At 33.9% G+C, this 21,647-nt stretch overlaps 1 protein-coding gene across 8 annotated transcripts in view; it reads right to left on the bottom strand.

The window, feature by feature from the left end:
• LOC121740021 (CUGBP Elav-like family member 1) overlaps positions 1 to 21,647 on the bottom strand; it is a 364,655-nt gene that overhangs the window by 112,481 nt on the left and 230,527 nt on the right. For all 8 annotated transcript variants that reach the window (XM_042132700.1, XM_042132703.1, XM_042132702.1 and 5 more), the window contains 2 exons: positions 17,513 to 17,633; positions 13,077 to 13,159 (listed from right to left, as the gene is read on the bottom strand). In XM_042132700.1, coding sequence (XP_041988634.1) covers positions 13,077 to 13,159; positions 17,513 to 17,633 — 204 coding nt within the window. The remainder of the gene's footprint in view (positions 1 to 13,076; positions 13,160 to 17,512; positions 17,634 to 21,647) is intronic.

The raw sequence follows: 21,647 nt of genomic DNA, 5'->3' as shown, positions 1-21,647 counted from the left end.
TTTGAACTTGCTCACTTATCTTTCTATTATTGCTATGTTAGATTTATTCTACCTAGATACAATTTAATTTACGCAACCTGATTTCAATTTCATTATAAAAGGTTTGCGGTTGTAAATAACAATTAGCGAAAATAGATATAATATTATATATTTTACTGTCAGAATATGGAAGCATATACCTAAAGATTAAAGATTTAGAAAATGTCATGACTTTGACAAACCGTGACCCTGACATTCAGAATCAGAATCAGTCACGTCACACATTTTTATGACACTAAAATACTCTTAATCACCCTAATAAACCAAACGTAATGTAACACCTGAAACAAAATTTAATATAAACTCCAACGTTTGTATCTTTGGAGATCAAAATGAAACGCTATGGCTAGGTTTTTTAAATGACGAAATTCATATATTCCTCCATCTTACGTGACATGTAGTGACATGTATCACGCGAACAACATATAAAATCGTCAGCACTCAGCCGAGTGAGACATAAAAGTAAAGGAACCCTTTATGCATATTATGATCAGCAATCCGAATATCTTTATGATTATATTTCGGCGTTATTGAAATAGAACACGGTTATGGTAATATCAGGAATTATTGTTGTTGTGTTGTACTTCTAAAGATGTATGTCTATTATGGTAAATGCTACATTACTAGAATCTAGAAATATAGCATAACATTTTATTCGACGACCTCTGTGGGTTCGAATCCCGCCGACGCGACGGAACAAAAAGTTTTCAAAGTTCCTGGGTCATGGACGTGTATTAAATATGTGTATCTTATATTAAAAATCTTAAATATATGTATAGTATAAAAGTATTAAATATATTTCCGTTGTCTGGTACCTGTAACACAAGTCCTTCAGGTACTTACCACGAGGCCAGACTGACGTGGTATGAAGCATCCATAGATATTATATTATTATTTTATGTTGTCCGTGACTTTGTTGTAGGATCCTCATATTATGGGAAACGTACATTTTGATGAAAAAAAACTATTCAATGCCGGTTTTCCTCCATGTATAATATTTTTAATAAAGGCGATATAAATGAGTTATTTCTGTATTCGGTTTATTTTTTCCCGACTTCCAAAAAAGGAGGAGGTAATACGTTCGGCTGTATGTATATATATTTTTTTATATGTTTAACGATTACTCCGCCATTTGTGAACCGATTTTCATGAAACATTTTCTTTAGGTGTATATGTTATCATCCCAATTTGGTACCATATTCATAAAAATGGTAACCTGGTGAAGAGATCGATAAGAAATCGAGGAAACTCCTCAAAATTTATATGGAAACATATTATGTTGACTTCGGTTTCGTGAGCAGTATTCTAAGCATATTAAGCTACCAACAAGTAAAATTTTGCGCCAAGGTAAACCATGGGAGTTGGGAGTTTCAAAGTTGTTTTAAGAACGGAAAGCATTATATGCTACTATGCTAATTACATTCATCATCATCATCATCACTACCATAAACCATTATAGAACCATGCATCGTCCCGTTTAGACCTTTTTATTGGTACTTTTCAGTCTTTTATTATATATCACTTAAACAGCGGGTGACACCGCGGGGCACAGCTACTATTTTTAATAATGGCGATATAAATGAGTTATTTTTGGATTCGGTTTACAATTCAAAAATGATAACTATTTCATCCTTCAAACATCAGATTATTTTATCAATTCAGGGTAAGTCCGTTTAGTCATTTATAGAGCGGTAAATTTTGATCTGAAAACTGAAGAATCATTTATGTATTTATGAAACTCGAAATGAGATTTATTCAAGTCATTTAGTAACCGAATTATAAGAAAGCACCACAGTTACACGCTCCCAAATACGAGGGGTTTCCTAAAGCCTCTATAATCATATTTCGTTATAAAACCACTTCAAAGCCTTTTCTTCGGTATCTGCGAAATTGAACCCTCGCTCGATATAAACAAGACAACATTTCCAACGCACCAAATATATAAATTGGCAAAGTTTAAATTGGCGTAAAGCGTTCATGATTAATTTTCATTAATAATAAATTATATTTAATATACTGTACACAAAAATGATTCCGTACAGTATCAGCAGTATCGAATACGATTTTCCTAATAATTTTTTTCTATATATTTTTTTACTGTAATTTGTTTACTAAAAATTGAATTTCATTTATTTTTTCAATTCGTCACTGTACCAAAAGATCTTTTTATGTTCGACTTGAAAACGAAAATGACAATTTTTTATGAGTTAGTCGAGTTTTGAATAAGAATTACGAGACACAAAGAAGGCAAATTTCGTGGAATAATTTATTAGCGCTGATTATACGGTGATTCTTTGCCTTTACTGACAAACCTAATTTGGATCTGATTTTCTTTATTAAATTCTTTTGTTTGCGAAAGAATAAAGCTTGAGTTTTTTAATTAAACGATTTTATATCGTATTAGGCACGTATTTTCACAGCAAAGTGAGAGCCAGAAAGAATTTTCATTGTTATGAAATTCATTTTACTTTTAATGTTAATTATAAAAAGTGCGAACATTCGAGACTCAACCGCAGAAACGTTTCACTCGCGTTTGTGAGTGAGCATTAGCAATGAGTTTTATTAGCAATTTTCAGTTGCAATTGAAACGGTTTGAAAAATAAATATTATACATTATACACATACAATATGTATAATATACAATATTGTTATTAATTTAATGTACAGTAAATAAAAACAGCTAGGTAGAAAAAATACATTTGAAGACCTCAATTTTGGTACTGGAACAGAGTTTCCTAAACTCTTAAAAAATTGACGGAATCACTATTATTCTTAATTTTTCTTATTTTATTATGACTACCAACGTATATTTAAAAGAAGAAGAATATAATTGAATTAATTTAAAAAAATGTAGTAATGGGTAAAATTTTGATAAAACCTTGGTGACCATATTTTCACAGGACCTACTCTATGATTCTATGTTTTAGAAGCAACAATAAGTAATATAATAGACCATAATATATTATATTTTGTAGATATTAACAAAATTAATACCTACCGCCTACGACCCATAACAACATGAAGAGAAAGTTAAGTCGTTAATATTTAAAGTCTTTTGTGCTGATATAAAACTGATGGGGGTAGGTTGGGTCGGCTTAAGCCCCATGTCAATAACTTTAATGGGCGGTTCCGTCGATAGCGGCCATGGTATTAAGTGTCTCGAGTCACCCCATTCCCCCGTGCGTCTTAAGGTGACTTCCCGATTCCAATTCCTCCCCAAGGCAAACGACCGCGACCGACAAAATTTTAAATAAAATGACACTTTATGAACTAGGCTACAGATTTCATTTTGCCCTACGCCACTACAAAGCAGCGGCGGCATAGGTCGCTAGTAGAGTAATATGTCGGTAGAAAATGAAACCTATAGTCTTGGTGGCATTTCGTTGAAACGTAGTTCCTTATCGCGCAATGCGCCTAGCGGGGGCTAGACTGAAAAAGTTGTAAAGACACTTTTTTATTAGTACCTGCATAGTAGGGACAGAGGGCGTTGCTAGTTTAGTTTTTTTTTAATATTGAATCTTAAACACTGTTAGACAAATAATACACGGCCAGTCTGTCATAATTTAACTTAATAGATCAGAGACTGTCGCAGGAATTATGTCTAAAAATAATAAAGTCAATATTTCGGCAATAGAATATCAATAGAAAAGCGTTGAAATATGAAACTTATAATTTAATTTTTTATTTGAGGTCGAATTTCGCCCATTGGGCGATCTCTAGTATTGAGAAATAGACTTGGTTCTATATTTTATAACTTCGTTCCATCCAGGTGCCCCTTGACACCTCTCAAGTTTTTTGAATTTTCGTCGGTCGCGTTCGCTCGCTGCGAGGATCGGAGAGTCACCTTTACCGGCTCGTATTATAACTCCCCTTTAACCTATAAGTCGAAGCTTTCATAACATTGATTGGGAAATTTCGAATTATGAATGTATCTTTTAATACACTTCCAAAGTAATTATGGCGGAAGTTTATTATGGCTTTCACGTCGTTAATTTTCGTACACAAATTCGACTACACGAGCCCGTGAAAACAAAATATTGTATACATTTCGTATAACTTTTCCCAAAAGGTAAATATCGTCAGATTGATATCCGTTGATTGGTAAAATATTATGTTAGGTTAATTTCGTAAGGAGTTAGTGTCTAAACACACTATGCGGAATTTCCGCCGCGGAAATTCGGCAGTGTGTTTAGACACTAACTTCAAAGTCTTGACAAAGGACCACACATTTTCTAGAACTTGTTAAGTAGTCTTTTAAATATGTCCCTGATCGTTTTCGTTAGTATAGGTTTTTTTTCAATTTACACTTCATCGTTTGCTAAGAAGTTAAATTTGAATTTAAGCTAGTATCGACAGTTCTTGGTAACAGCCGTCCCGTACAAAACGTATGCGGGAGCTCAAAGCGTACTTTATTGTAATTTACATAAAGTGGTCGTATTTAAGCTGCCAACTTTACACTGGTTCATTAGTGATTCATTAGTCTAAGTCCCTTATTTCGCTACAAGTTTTGTCCTGTCCCATGCTAAGCAGATTAGCGTACCCAACGCAGTTGCAGCTGTAACGTTTTGGTACTTTGACTCTTATATTTTAGTACGTCTTTGAGTGTTTAATTTTGATAACGTAATAACGAGGTTGAAGGTTAAATGTTTTTTTTATTATTTCACAGATATTCATAACTTTTATCTGAAGAGAGATGTAAAAAAAATTAAACCATTATTCTTCAAGATATCAATTATTACAGTGTTACAGACATTTCCCAGATATCATTCATCGGAAATTCCCAGCGACCAATATCATGAAAAATTCCAACGCGATTATCGAGAAAAACCTTTAGAATACGCGCCGCCCGCCCAAACTGACCGAAACCGCCCACTAATGGAACCGGTCAATTACTTAAGACCGGGGCCAACTCGATCATAAATCCGTGCTATCGATCAAAGTTCGCCGCGACCGCCGACCGACTGTACATTCGGACGATTATTTAATTTGATAAATGTGTACGGTCACACCGAAAATCGAAGGGGTAGTACATACTTTAGGTTAGGTTATTTTTTGACTAATAATCGAAAGACTATTACATACTTTAGGTTAGGTTATTTTTTGACTTATAATCGAAAGACTATTAGGTAGGTCTTTAGGTTATTTTTTGACTCGTGTTCGTTTATCGGGAATGAAAGTATCCCGTGACTCAAAGTATCCATACCAAACTTCATAAAAATAGCTTTAGTGGTTTAAGCACGAAGAGGTAACAGACATACACACTTTCACGTGTATATATTAGTGAGTAAAATGGATAACCATCTTAGAGATTTAAGGTCTTACCGCGCATAAAATTTTCACTCCAAACTGTCCTAGTATAAAAATATAGGTTTGCCATTTTCCAACCGCTCCGTCCAGGCGTCCACTATGGAAGATTGATTTATTATTACTCTATAAAGACCGCTTCAGACGAGATCCTTAAGATTGACGAGGTCTGTTTTTTTACAACGGTTGAACGAATATAGAGCGATGGAAATCGCCTGTTTAGTCCGAAGTGGGAGTAATCTCTTTAGTGAAAACAAGGTTCTTTTAGAAAAAGGCTTTTACTGGAGTTTTAAGCCTTTGGAAAATCTTAAAGGCTCGTTGGAATAATTCTGTGATGGGTTTTTTGCGGGATTTCGATTAAGGGTACCGGAGTTAATACTACAGATTGATTATAATTATACGTCTATTATACCTTTTAAATTAGGACAAACTAGATCAAAATCGGTCCAACCGTTTGGATGCTACGATGCCACAGACAGACAGACACGTCAAACTTATAACACCCCTCTTTTTGTCGAGGGTTAATTATGAAAATTAATGAAACCAATATATTGAAAAAGATATTATGATCTAGTTAAGTTTCATAATGATTTTAATGTAAGTAAAATATACAAATTAGTACAATAAGATGTTAATACCGAGTGTAAGCGAAGTCTCGAGCAATATCTATAATTTAGGGTGAAGCCAAACGAGCGTAATTTGTGAGTTGTTAGTCGCAGAATTTCGGTCACGTAAATATCTTTTCATACCAATCATGACTCACAAAATTACGCTCGTGTGAAATCAAACAGGGCTTTTGTATGAATCTGAATGCAGCAGAATTTCTGCCTGCCGAAATTCTGCGACTCACAACTCACAAATTACGCTCGTTTGGCTTCACCCTAAAGGGAAATACAATATTAAAACACATTTTAAATGTCATACACGATACAAGTCTGTGAATAAGGCTAATATTTTAACAAAGCAGGATATAGTAATAAGCTGGTCTACTAATATCTTGATCCCAAAGTATTTACGGCGAGGCCAAACGAACGTAATTTTCTGAGTCGTAAGTCGCAGAATTTCGGTCACGTAAATTATTTTTATACTAATCATAACTTTAAAAAATACGCTCGTGTGAATGAAGTAGGAATTTTCTATGAAACTGAATGCAGCAGAATTTCTGCCAACAGAAATTCTGCGACTTACAAAATTACACTCGTTTGGCCTCACCCATAAAGGGAGATTAATTCAATTTAATTTTTTTTGATTGGTCAGCGTTTTGATGTTATCCAATCAACAGTGCTATCGAATACATAAACTCCCGTCGAACTCAGAAAGAGACCATAAAAGTGTCACTTTATCTAATGATTCCTCAGCACAATGCTAGTTTAATAGTTTTCCTGCAGAGCACAGAATATCCTCATAATACTCCTCGTTCAATTATTTAGAGATCAAGTACAAAGACTAGACGTCCGCTGCACGCGGCACCATGACTAATATCTTTTTATGCTGCTACCTTACTGCAATACTTTTTCCATCGAACTAAAACTAGGTAAGGTACTTCATCAAAACAATATTCTTTAAAATATTACCTAGTTCCAAAACTGTTGGGCAAGAAAGATATTTTATGAAATAAAATCTTCTTTTGCGGCATTGTGCCCATTAAATAGTTAAAACTCATTGAAAAGTCGGTCGGAGAAATATGCCTAAGTCCCTCTTTGCCCACGCGGGGAAAATGTATTCCTGCTTCTTGAATTTTGTTTTCACTTGTCCGGAATGTAATCCGTTGTTTTTTAAGCTATGTACAACGTTTTTGGATGGACATACAGATGTTTAATTAATTTGATTTCGTTATTTTAGTTTTTTTACTAGATGACCCGTGCACTTCATATCACTATCGTCCTTTTCAGGAATTCCATATTTTCAGGACTACCATTCAGGATTAGCCAAAACGTTTTAACCATTCCCCAGTTTTAGCGAAACTAACAAAATTTAAAATTCATTTATATTTACGTAGATTACAAAAAAAAAATATATAATTTGCCTAGATGTGACCCTCGTATTATATTTCACTGAATAGGAGTCAGTCTAGTATTTCTATGCTTACCGGAATGACATTGCTAAGAAAAGTTTAACAATGCCGCGAAGTTATATGGAGCAAATACTTTTTTGTTGTTCGAGTCTTCTTGTTTCTGTCTTTTTTGATAATTATAATAGAATAGTTTTATTGACCAAGTAGTAGTATGATTTACGTTTTTTAAATCCATTGCTTCCTCACATACGTACAACTCTCAAGTTCGGGTGTATTATATTATTATAGTAAAAATCTATCTTTTGTTGTATAAATTATTAGTACCTGGATGACCGAGCTTTGCTCGGTATAGCAAACACTCATTGCTTCGTGTTACATAACAGCGCCATCTCCTGGAATAGATTTAGCTGTTGTTGTGTCGTTAAAGCAAGTAGTTGCTCACAAAATAGTATTATTATTCGCCAATAGATGTCAGGAAGAGTTAGTTTATCGATAAAACACGAATAAAAAGACATTTTCTAAAAATGATTCCTAGCTAGATCAATTTATCGCCCCCGAAACCCCCTATATATATATATATATATATATATATATATATATATATATATATATATATATATATATATATATATATATATATATATATTATTAGAACCTCGGAATCGGCTCCAACGATTTTACTGAAATTTAGTATAACCGAACATTTTTTTTTATATTCTTTATTAGAATACCAATAAAAAAGGTCCCATGACTTTTTACGATAAAGTTAATATTTTTAAAGATATGAATTTTTAAATGTTCGAAAAACCCCCCTATATACTAAATTTCAGTAAAATCGTTGGAGCCGATTCCGAGGTTCTAATAATATATATATATATATATATATATATATATATATATATATATATATATATATATATATATATATATATATATATATATATATATATATATATATATATATATATATATATATATATATATATATATATATATATATATATATATATATATATATATATATATATATATATATATATATATATATATATATATATATATATATTATTATTAGAACCTCGGAATCGGCTCCAACGATTTTACTGAAATTTAGTATATAGGGGGGTTTTTCGAACATTTAAAAATTCATATCTTTAAAAATATTAACTTTATCGTAAAAAGTCATGGGACCTTTTTTATTGGTATTCTAATAAAGAATATAAAAAAAAATGTTCGGTTGAAAAATAACAATTCCTTGCAATTGTTTAAGCAATGTTTGTTTAAACAACATGGCACCGGGTTGCGCCCTGGCAACATGCATTTATATCATCAGGAAGGCAATTTGAAGAGGATCGCATAAAAAAATTGAGGTGGAATAGTTTTCGGTATTTATGCGCCGACTCGTCCTAGTATTTAATAAAAAGAGTATAATTATTCGAATGTATAGGCTTGTCATTCAAAAAGATGTTAGTGTGCACATTGTAGTGTGTGTAATGTTTTATTTGTTAAAAAAATGTATGATAAAAGTATAATTTGAAGATAATATTAGCTCGATGCACTCCTCCATAGAAATTAAAACTGTGCAAAATTTCATACTCCTATAACATTTTCGCATTTTTCGTAAAAAAGGATACAAAGTTTTTCGCTATCACGTATATTATAATGATATATAAAGTATAGGTATAAGTACGACACGATCTTACATTATTATTTTAGAGTCTTACATTCTCACAGATTTAGGTTAACCGTTTCAGTTAACCTGGGGTTATCAACGAGATAGCTCTCGTTTCTCGTTATAAATAATAAAATTAACCCAGGGTAAACTTTCACCCCAATATTTACCTTGGACTTTATTATATTCTGCATATAAAAATGATCGATATTACCCATTCTATTTTCTATGAAAATGTCATTTTATTCACTAAACGATGAGGGCCGCGAATATATATATATATATATATAATCATCGATGATCGCGGCCCTCATCATACGATGAGGGCCGCGATCATCGATGATTTATATATATATATATATATATATATATATGTATATATATATATATATATATATATATATATATATATATATATATATATATATGTATGTATATATATATGTATATGTATATATATATATATATATATATATATATATATATATATATATATATATATATATATATATATATATATATATATATATATATATATATATATATATATATATATATATATATATATATATATATATATATATATATATACATATATATTCGCGGCCCTCATCGTTTAGTGAATAAAATGACATTTTGCTGTTACTAATATTGATTACGAGCAAAAAAGGCCAAAAAAAAATCACGTTTCTTGTATTCCCATACCTTTTTGGCCTTTTTTGCTCGTAATCAGTAATAGTAACAGTTAGGCACTTGAAATTTTCACAAAGTCTTTAATTATATTTGTAATTTAATAATTAATAATAAAATTAAAATAAAGTTTGTTTAAGGGGGGCTCCCATGCAAAAACACAATTTTTTGTCTACTTTTGCTAAGATAAAAAAAGATATAAACAATGAAATTTTTTGAAATCTCTATTAACAATATTATTAACTATTGTATACAGGGTGTAACAAAAATAAGTGATAATACTCTAGGGTGTGTACGTGTTCCTTGTAGAGAGTTTACTGTGAAAGTAGCAGCGCTGAAAGACCAAAAATTTTTTTCACTTTTGTATGGGGAAACTCGTGACACTCGGGCCCTTGCCCATACAAAAGTGAAAAAAAAAATTCGTCTTTCAGCGCTGCTACTTTCACAGTGAACTCTCTACAAGGAACACGTACACACCCTAAAGTATTATCACTTATTTTTGTTACACACTGTATAGAATTTAAAAAAATATATTACTTTGACATTATTTATTTTTTTAATATATTTTTCATCGGTCGAAAGTACCCAAATTTGAGGTTTTTCGAACCTTTAAAAATTCATATCTTTAAAAATATTAACTTTATCGTAAAAAGTCATAGGACCTTTTTTATTGGCATTTCAATAAAGAATATTAAAAAAAAATTGTTCGGTTGAAAAATAACAATTCCTTGCAATTGTTTAAACAATGTTTGTTTAAACAATATGGCACCGGGTTGCGCCCTGGCAACATGCATTTGTATTATCAGGAGGGCAATTTGAAGAGGATCGCATAAAAAAATTGAGGTGGAATAGTTTTCGGTACTCATACGCCGACTCGTGCTAGTCTATTATGGTCGAAGTCTGTTGTCAAATTAAAAATTGATTGTTGTTTTTTTAATAAATCTGAAATAGTCAATACTTAAAGATTAAGAAGAACATAATTAAATTTAAGGTCGAATTTAAACCATTGGGCGATCTCTAGTTATTATAAATGAGAAAGCCTTTTTATTAATTGTTTGTTTAATGTTTATGTTTCTAAGACAGATTCGGGATTCCTTTTCAGGCAACCCCTAAACTCATTTGAATGAAATTATACATCGAGATACTATATTTAGTATATTTTATGCCGAATAGTTATATAGGTACTAATAAATTATACGAAACTACCAAAAGTAATCGTACATACGATTTCCGCGCGGAAAACTATTTCCAGTGAAACGAATGCAGTTAACATACAGTATGATTCTATAGAATTATGTTTGAATGGAAGTATGTTCCTGTAGTGTGTAATATATAACATAGTACAGGTATATACGAACACGTGTATAAAGATACAATAATCTCATCAATTCCCCGGGTGTTTGCCGTTTTATTTTTGTTTCCCGCCTCTTATCCCCGGGGTGGAGCGAGACTGCCACTAAACTGCGAATCGGCAAATATTTGCTGAAGATTCCGTGAAACGGGATCTGCCAATACCTGCCATTTCTATTAAAGCCCCCGTATAAAGACCGACGATATAATATTTGGACTAGACATTGTTCTTCTTTTGTTCTTATCAGAGTGATACCAAAAGGATAGCAGTAGCCCTAGCATGGCCACCAGTAGAAATGCGAAAGTATAGACAAACTGTGGAGATAAACGGTACCGTTCCGATCATTTTTCGTTCCGAAAAATTCAATTATTAATGCCACTCTATGACAGACTATAGTAAAATTCAAATAATATCCTACTTTATGACTTAGACTATAGTCCGTCAAAAAGTAGCAATTTAATTGAATTTTTGTCGGTCGCGATTAGCCGGCACCTTAAGTTTATGTCCACAGTTTGTCTATACTTTCGCACTTCTACTGGTGGCCATGCTAGGGCTACAGACGGTGAGACGAGAAAGGAATGGCAGAGAAAGGTTTTAGCGGCTTATGTGAATAGACCACACTTACTCGGTTTTATTTAATATTTTTTTATAAAATAAGGGACCAAACGAGTAAACGGATCACTTGACGGAAATCAACTACCGTCGCCCATGGACAACGTAATTGGATAACATAATTTAATAGATAACCTAAACCTTATTAATTTTGTGTGCTTCAAAATATCTTTTAAAGATTATAAATTACCTTTATTCTCAGTCGATACTAAAAACTACATAATTTAGTATCTAATTTTCATCCTCATAACATTACGAGATTCTTTTTCCTAGCAATATTACCCAACCGAAAGCAACCCAAAAATATCTACCATCAAACACATAATAAACATTACTACAAGTATCAATTGCGAATGCTTATATCGACGCCGCCAAAGCTTCGATAGTATAATGGAATTGAATTATCGAGGAGACGAGGCGAGGGTGAAGACGATCCGAGAGATCGGTAACTCGATTGTATCGACAACAATCGTTCGCGGCGAATAGAACGTTCGATAACATGACGCGGTCGCGGGATTCGAGTTTCGACAATTGTTACGATTCAATTTTAAGCAGGTTGTAAACAGAAGAAGAATAAAATACAAATTAAAAAAAAAACCTTTTTCCTGATTCATAGGTACATAGTGTACCCACATAATTTTGCGTTTTATCAAGTCTAAGATGAACATCGACTTGACCAAAGGCAACAGATATATCGTACAAAAAAGTCAAAAACCGTTGTGTGTGAAAGTCTACCAATTAAGTACAATAATCCATTTTGTAACGTTAAGTATATAATTTTATTTTATATTTTTATAATAATTGTGTCTACAAAATACGCTCATACCATATTTTTATAAGCTTTAGAGTTTAGACACGACTTATTCGAAGATTTCTTAAAAATGTTAATCTTAATAATGTTCAGTTATGTTGTATGTATGTTATAGAAACCTGTGTACTGATTTCTAGCATTTTTCTTTATAATGTAAGCTAGCGAAACGCAAGGACAAAACAAAGCTACACTAATTATTAGGTACCGAAATAGAACAACATTATTAAACGCTTACAAATAGGTAAGGAACTAGTAATAAATCTGGTTCGATTGACAAGAGGGCGGTGGTTCGCTGCGATTTTTCACGCACAATCATAATATAATGGCGTGATCAAAATAATAATAATGTAACTTCTTTATTATTACCCATTAATTACTGTAAAAATAATAATGAATAGCTAACAAAATTAGTATTTTTTAACTACGATAATAGGCCAGGGCAAAAATAATTAAAAAAAAGTCGCGATGAAAATCACTTCAAAATTTTGACTCATATAAAAAAAAACTGAAAATCACCAACTAACGAAGCCACCGCTATCTTCTCGATCGCACCAAAACGTGAATGAACATAAAACGCACTTACCCCGCTCAACGTTTTGATATTGTGCAAAGCGTCCTGCGCTTTCAATGCCGCTTTGCGCGTGAAAAACGTCACAAAACAGCATCCTGCAACAGAAGCGCACACTTACAAACGTGACGACACAGAACGTTACAAGGGCTAAGGCCTACGGTACACCTGGCGAGGCTCGCACATCCTACCGATATTCCACGCCAAAATCCACCTTCCGCACAGAAGATAAAGTTTTTAATTGCGAGCGCAAAATGCAGAAATGGGTAACTGAATTCAGGTCCATACAAATATTTACTTAATTTTCTGCTAGGAAGGTTTAGTTTCGTTTGGAACGTTCATAATATCGGACAAATGTGACCGAACCATAACGGGGTAGTTAGTCAAGTCCGACAGCGAAAATAAAATGTATGCAATTACAAATAATTCATCTCTAACGGCCGTTCCCAATATTTGATCTATCTCTGGTTTTGCCCTACTAGAGATAGGAATAGCTCACAATTGACATAAAATATATGTCTCTAATGTCTAATGTGAGCTATTCCTATCTCTAGTAAGGCAAAACCAGAGATAGATCAAATATTGGGAACGGCCGTTAGTGACATGGCACTTGCGATGCCAAATTATTATTTAATGATGTTCCGAGAATTTGTTACTACTAAATTCGCAGTCAAAACTATCGAATGCAACTTGACCAAGAACCCACTTTTCTTTTCACATGTACAATACACACCTTACTTCTAATATGAATAGTAAGTACACCAATGCAGCCTATACGTCACATACATGGAACCTTGTATAGAAAACATTAGCAGGACAATTTACTACGGAACAAGTAATGTACTACTATAATATTGACACGTAAGGTAAGTTATTCTTTGAAATTCCACATCTACTTATTTACAATGTTAAAGTACATGCAATCACTGAAATTATTAATTTTAGTTAATTAATGAAAACCTTGTCAGTACAGTTAATTCTTTACAAAAATGGAATTTAGTGTAATTCAACAAAAATACACTTACAGCACACTGGACAAAACGTTTTACATTTGCACAAGAAACTACAAGGGCCCTCGAAACAAAAGACAGCATAAATATGTCAACAGCAATACCGACCGACTTGTAGAACGGACGACATTTTTTTCCTCTTATATTTTTACACGAGTATTACTAGAATATTCGATGCAAGTATTTCAATATGCATACATAATGTGGGTGAAGGTATTCCTTTATGTTGTTTAGAATAAAGACGACCCTTCGCTAGGTAATGGGGTTACTCGTAAGTCATATTTTATGCCTGCCCTTCCACTACGCATTTTCATTATTACAAAAATATATTTTCCTTGACATACTTTTGTAATTTAATATTTCTGATATATTTCTTATTTCTGCTCACTAAACTTATTCAATAGTAAGACTTTTGTATACAATTTTTACTGAAATATAAGTAATTGATGACGAAAACTTATTGTGCCTCTCGAATTTAGGTATGATCCTATTTTTACACTTATTTATACTATTATCGAATGCTCTTCTGATGATGAAATCTTTTGAATCACACAATTTTAAAAGGTGGCAGAATGGGTCCTTCCCGTTTCATACCACTTATTTTTCATACCGCGGTATGAAACAGCGAAGTACTGTTTTTGAATTGCCTGTTTCGTACCGGCGTCCGAAACAGCGAAGACCTTTTTTGAATTAGTCGATTCGTACCGCAGCGCAGATTTTAGTACAGTCAAGCTCAAAATATCTATACATATTATACTAAAATAATAAATTATTTAATTTAATTTTATTATTTATTATTATTATTTATTATATATTATTATTTTATTTGATTATATTTTAAATTAAATAAATTCATCTCAGTGAAACCAAATACATATTGGGCAATTTATTGATGGTATACGAAAAGACTAAGTATTATTGTGCTTTATTTAAAAAACCTGATGATGTAAAAAATTCAAAAAGATCAACACATTCAATTGAAATAAATCAAAGAATATAAAACGAGCAAACGGGTCACCAGATGGAAAGCAACTTCCGTGGCCCATGGACACTCGCAACATCAGAAGAGCTACTAGTGTACGCATAGGTAGTGTGGGAGAGGAGGGAGGTGCTGTACGCATGCCTTTGCGTACACTCACTCCTTTACATACAGGTTGAGGTTTATTTCGCGGAATATTGCTAAAAATCACAGAAATGGATATAGTTAGAACTGCCATGTGTATGTACTTCGCGTGCCATCGCGTTCCCAAACGTTGTACAATGTCAAAATTTCGAAAGTCTGTTCTTTAGTCTGCGCTCCACCGTTATCGGAATCGGACGTCAATCGGAATTCTAAAAAATGTCTAATTGTGACGTATTGGGCTGTGGAAATTCGACTAGAAACGTTGGTCTAAATAGTGGATACGTTTCTTTTCATCGGTAAGTAATTTTATTATTAAATCATGTGTCCTTTATTCAATAATTTAATGTTGATCGTGGGTGGTTGTAGTTTTTACCATGAAATCTACGTAACTGCGTGTGTACCGCATGATTCATAATACATTGCTGCTTTAGTTAGAAAATTATAGAGCCCGTTCTGTTTGTCCGCTATTGAGCGCGCAATGGAAATAAAACAATCGATACTTTCACTTATCGCTTAGTTTCGAGGTACAGTCAATATTCTCATTTTTCTGTCAAATGAAGCAAATAGTGTTGTACATATTCTCGATTCTAATTAATCGATTTTCGAAACAAACATGAAACAGAGGAATGATAATGTTCGCTTTGGGATATTTCGTCACTCGGTAATTATATTTTATGTAATATATATTTATGTTCCTGTTTAGTGATTTAGTTTAGAATAATATGATATATTACTAGCTGTCCTGGCAAGCACGTATCTTTAGATTTATCATTGCTCTGTATATTAACTCGAATAATAATCGATTAAAAAATCGATATACCTATTAAAGTGGCAAAAGAGACGGGGCGCGGCGATGCCTTCGAATCGATTCCGCGCGTACGGGTATTCCCATCACTAAAGCGCTCTTGTGACGTCACAGTAGGTATGAAAAAAGTGACACGCTCGTATTCATACAAATTGGAGCGACATGGCGGTTCTAACTATATCCATTTCTGTGCTAAAAATAATAAAATACTAAATTTTAAGCTATGGATTTCCGCAAAGTAACGCCTGATTCTATTAACTATTCAATTTCCAACGTTTATTTCAAGTTCCAACTGTGTAAAACGATACATAAACCCCAGGTACGGTGCTTAGAGACACACGAGCGTACAGTTTTGTTAATTGGGAAATCCGAAAATCAGGTTACACCAATGAAATTCATATAGAAAATCCGTATAAAGGCTAGGACACAATGTTATATTTTGTAAACGCGCAACGAAACGTGAAGTGATATCGCATTCGCAAAAGATGCGCGAGGCTTCTCATTTATTTACAGTGAGATCAAGCGTACTAAAGTTGTGAAGAGTATTGAAGAAAATGATGCTTAGTGAATTAGTGTGACTGAATTGTATATAATTAAGTACGTTACCATCGATTTTAAGAAAAAAGTCTATGTTGTTATGATTTATGCAACAAGCAGCATTTGCGGCGCTGAAAACAGGCATCGTCTTCGCGTATACGCAGTGTCGTTTACGTAATCGTATGTTTTAGGTGTTGTATAATAATTAATAAAAATATTATCACCAATACAAAAAAGAAAAGCATATCAGCAGCGCTGAAAAAACGCGTACCTACCCAAAACGCACGTCAATCTCGCATCTCTGTGTAAAGCCCTAAATTCCGATTAAGTACGCACCTACAATTTAATTTACAATTCCTTTCTTTCTGAGTGAAGCCGGCTCGGTTTTCGTTAATATTACATGTCGAGGGGCTTAAGGTTCCAAATACCGCTTTATTTCGTTAAAGCTTGTAATTAAAATTTAAAGTAGAACATAATATAAGTACCTCTTTGTTATATTAGATTTCATGACGAATGCTTTGAAGCCTGAAGGTGTACACTAAGATGTGTAATATAATATAGGAAATACTAGAATTCCTGATTATCTTTAAGGTTTAACAATTTTCTGACTAGTGTCAGATATGACGAATCTCTTGTAAATTGGATCGCCCATAACACCACGATCCAATGACTTCCTCTACTGTAATCAGTGCAAGTGCTGGCACTGGTGACCTCATGTTCCAATCAATTTTGAGCAAGGAACAGTTATCTCCACCGCGGGAATTGTAGGCATTACCCAACTAGTAACTATTCCAAACAATATCGAGCAAGGAACTATAATATCACCGCATCGGATGGATAAGTTCTGAATAATCACCAGGGCCAAACTACGAGTAGTATAACACTAAACAATATTGAGCAAGGAACGACCTTGACCTCTGCGAGAATCTTGTTGGCAGTGTCCTCATTCTAAGCAATATAAAGCAATGATATTGACCTTTGCTGGCGCCGGTGACCTTGTCCCTCAGCACGTTGATCTGGTGCACGCGGCCGAACTCCTCGAACATCTGCCGCAGGTCGTTCTCATCCATGCTGCGGGGGACCTGCCCCACGAACATCTGGAAGACGGTGTAGTCATTAGTGATGGAACTAGCGGGCCAGTGATGGAGAGAACAAAAAGCATGAGTGGGTAGAATAAACGTATAGTCTCATACATACTAATAATATCAGTATAATATATACGTTAGTGTAAGCACTGTTATCCTTGAAACCATCATATTATGAGCCTGTCAAAATGAACAACTTTTTTCTATGAGAACAATGCTGGGATCTCAAAAAAATAACCGTCTACCACCCAACAAATTGCCGATCCGGGTATCCGTATGGGTATAATGAAGACGGCAATTTTTTGAGTTCCCAGCATTGTTCTCATAGAAAAAGTTGTTCAATTTGGCGGGCTCATTTGATGGTTTCAAGGATAACGGTGTTTACACTAACACACTGTATAATGTACGCCATATACAGTTCGACAAGGCTTTATATTATGAACGTGTCGAGAAAAGGAACTAAACGCTTCAAGTATCATACAAAAACATCATTTTTGACATGTGTTTGACAGTTCTCCTTTACCAGCAGCGCTCCCGTCAATATCACCCACGTTCGTATTTTAAAGCCTTGTCGAACTGTACGCTACGGTTTACCGAAGAGGCCGCCTGTGCAGGTATGCCCGCGCAGATCCTGTGACATAATTATTATATTGACGTAAATGGTGTGTTCCTTTACTATAAGTACCAGAAAATACTAGAACATAACCTTTGTCTTGTATGAATATTTTTCTCGTCATTACCTTGTTCCATATACCGAGAAAAATGTTGGTAAGTAACCAAAATTCTGACTCATAAATATATTTATGGCACATGGTGCAATATAGTATAAGACCTAAGTGAATACTGAATAGTGTTTTTTACTAAAGGAATATGAAGTGGTGGATTTTCAGTAGGAATCATTATATTAAGATATATTTTTAAAAGCTTTTATTTCAATGTGAAAAGCTATAAAAAATATCGGCGATACGTTGATGACATCACGTGACATATATCTGTCAGTTGTCACACGTGTTTAAAACGGAAATGGCGCCAACTTGCAGGTTCACAAATGAAGGTGATATATTGGCGTAATTAAAAAGGTTTCGCTCGGCTGAACCGCACGAGCCCGTGAGTTCAGTTTTACAACGCTAGTGCTGACTAGTTTTCTTTATCGATATCGATAAGAACTAATTTGCGAAAGTAACTAACAGTATATAATTGTTATAATAAACGTTAATAGGTTTACATTATAGCTAATACGAGGACTGCTATTTATGTATCCGGAACTGGCCACTTACAAGAACAATATTTAAAAAGTAATTACAACATTTGAAAATAGAACTCTTTGGTTGAAGAATACATTTTGTTTCATGTGACTGTCAATTATTTTTCCATTGTGGCGTCATTTTGAAAATTGCGTGTCTTCATTTGCCATGGATTTAACGCGTGAACATTTTCGTGCAATGATTTACTACGATTTTCGGCGTGGGCTAAATCAACAACAGTGCTTTATTCAACTCACCGCAACTTTTGGAGATGAAGCACCATCAAAAACCACTGTTTATCACTGGTACAGTGAGTTTAATCGTGGGCGGTCTATGCTCACGGATGAAAATAAAGAAGGTCGCCCAAAAACAGCTGTTGTCCCACAAAATATAGATGCTGTGCGGGAACTAATAATGCGTGATCGTCATGTTACATATCGCGAGATAGAGGCGTCCTTAGGCATAAGTATGACGAGCATACATAAGATATTACACGAACATTTGGCTGTAAAAAAAATATGTTCGCGTTGGATTCCGCACAACTTGACAATCGATCAAAAACGGGCTCGTGTCGATTGGTGCAAAAAAATGATAAAAAAATACAACCATGGTACGTCAAAAGCCGTTTATAATATCTACACAGGTGATGAATCTTGGATCTATGCATATGACTCCGAAACTAAACAACAGTCAACGGTGTGGGTGTTCCAAGATGAGCCGAAACCAACAAAAGTTACTCGTGCAAAAAGTACTTTGAAGCAAATGGTCGCCTGTTTTTTTGGAATTAATGGACATGTGGCTACAGTGCCATTAGAGAATCGTAAAACGGTTAATTCTGAATGGTATACGACCATTTGTTTACCAGAAGTCTTTGAAGAAATAAGAAAGGACAACCGACAACGCAGAATCATATTACATCACGACAATGCTAGCTGTCACACCTCAGCTGAAACAACTCAGTTTTTGGAGGGTCAAAAGATCGAATTGACTGGTCATCCGCCGTACAGCCCTGATTTGGCACCTAACGATTTCTTTTTATTACCATACGCGAAGAACAAATTATGTGGTCAACGTTTTTCGAGCCGCGAAGAGGCTGTTGATGCGTTCAAAATGCACGTTTTGGAGATACCTCAATCAGAATGGAAAAAGTGCTATGAAAATTGGTTCCAGCGTATGCAAAAGTGTGTCGATCATCGCGGCGAATATTTTGAAAAGCAATAAAACCATATTAAATGATATATGTTTGTTTCTTTTTTTAATTCCGGATACATAAATAGCAGCCCTCGTATTAAACGCAACTCATATAAAATTATGTAAGTACTAATAATTGTAGGTAAGTATTAATTTTTATAATTTTAAGGTAATCAAAAATCTCATTGAACGTTTGATTGAGTTTCACTTCATTTAGTTACGAAAATCAAAATATTATTTTAATAATAATATATTAAGTAATAAACGCTTTTTGGCTGTCATTGAAAAAAGAAAATCCAATTTTAGTTATGGTCGATTATGGTCGGTCGATGGATAGAATGATATCGTTTTGACTATCGATACTTTTATCGATACATTTTACCAGCACCAAACATTTTGGTAACTTCAGCAAAAAGTAATACAATTTTAGCCTTTAAGCTTATGATTTACGAACTATAATTGCATGCATGGGTGGAACACCGTACGCTGATTACTCCCAACTCGCTGTGCTAGGCTTAACTTATTTTTGGGAGTGAGTTTATTTTGAATTGATTGATTGTAATTTCTTTTGAGAGTCACCCGGCTTACAATCAGGATTATCTGATTAAACTTGAAGCAAATAAAGCCGTGCTCGTAATTTTCTTTCACAAAGGTAATTTTATTTAGATTTCGGCTGTGGGTCGCTTTAAAATTGGACTTGCTATTGTGAATGTAGAAGCAAGGAACGTTGTATATAATTTAGCTACATTTAATGTTATGCAACTACGCGATTGCAAAAACTGTTCAGTGTTCTAGTAATAAAGTAAAAGCACGACACCGTAGCCGACGGGAATATATAAATAAAATTCCGCCGCTATTCTTGGCGGTGTTTTTATAAAGTATTAGCTTTATGTGAGAGTGTTTTATTCAAATGAGTATCTGTACCTGCTACAAAGGCGCTATCGCGGCCTAACTCAATTTCGGATGACCCACTTCTGGCCAAATGATAGTGACACTATCGCATCACTATCGTCGGCGAAAATGCAATTTTTATACTAACACTGCAGTGCAGGCTTAGATTTTTATCTTTTCCTCCTTATTTATAAAAATGTTACACGATGAATAGCTATGTCCACAGTCCACACTGTGCACTTTCATCTTCAATTTTCGTGATCAACTTTCATATTGGCGCATTCAATAATTGAATGCGTCAAGGAACGCAACGCCAATATTGTCATTTTTGAAGTTTTGGATACCGTCAGAGTGCATGCCTCACGGTCGCTGTTGACTGCGCTATAACGCATGCCCTTGACGAACAGAAAAATGCACAGTGTGGACAAACCTATTATGCTATACAATGTTTATCTGTCAAATGACTTTTCTAACTTCTCAGGCAAAACTTGTGTAGCGTTATAATTAGGTATTGTGTAAATATTTTTACTAGTAAGGGCGACTATCTTGACCGTATTTTCAGTACGTACGTCGTTTATACATTAACCTAAGATCGGAAGAAATTATAGAAAGAGTTCTACGGTCAACTAGGTGAAGCCAGTAATTGCACATTATTATACAAGTCAAACTACTAATTCATGGACAGACCCCAACAAACCCA

Source organism: Aricia agestis, chromosome 2 (genome assembly GCF_905147365.1).
Source record: "Aricia agestis chromosome 2, ilAriAges1.1, whole genome shotgun sequence".
Classification (NCBI taxonomy): Eukaryota; Metazoa; Arthropoda; class Insecta; order Lepidoptera; family Lycaenidae; genus Aricia; species Aricia agestis.
Note: the sequence above shows the minus strand (reverse complement) of the source record. Positions and strands in the feature narration are given on the sequence as shown.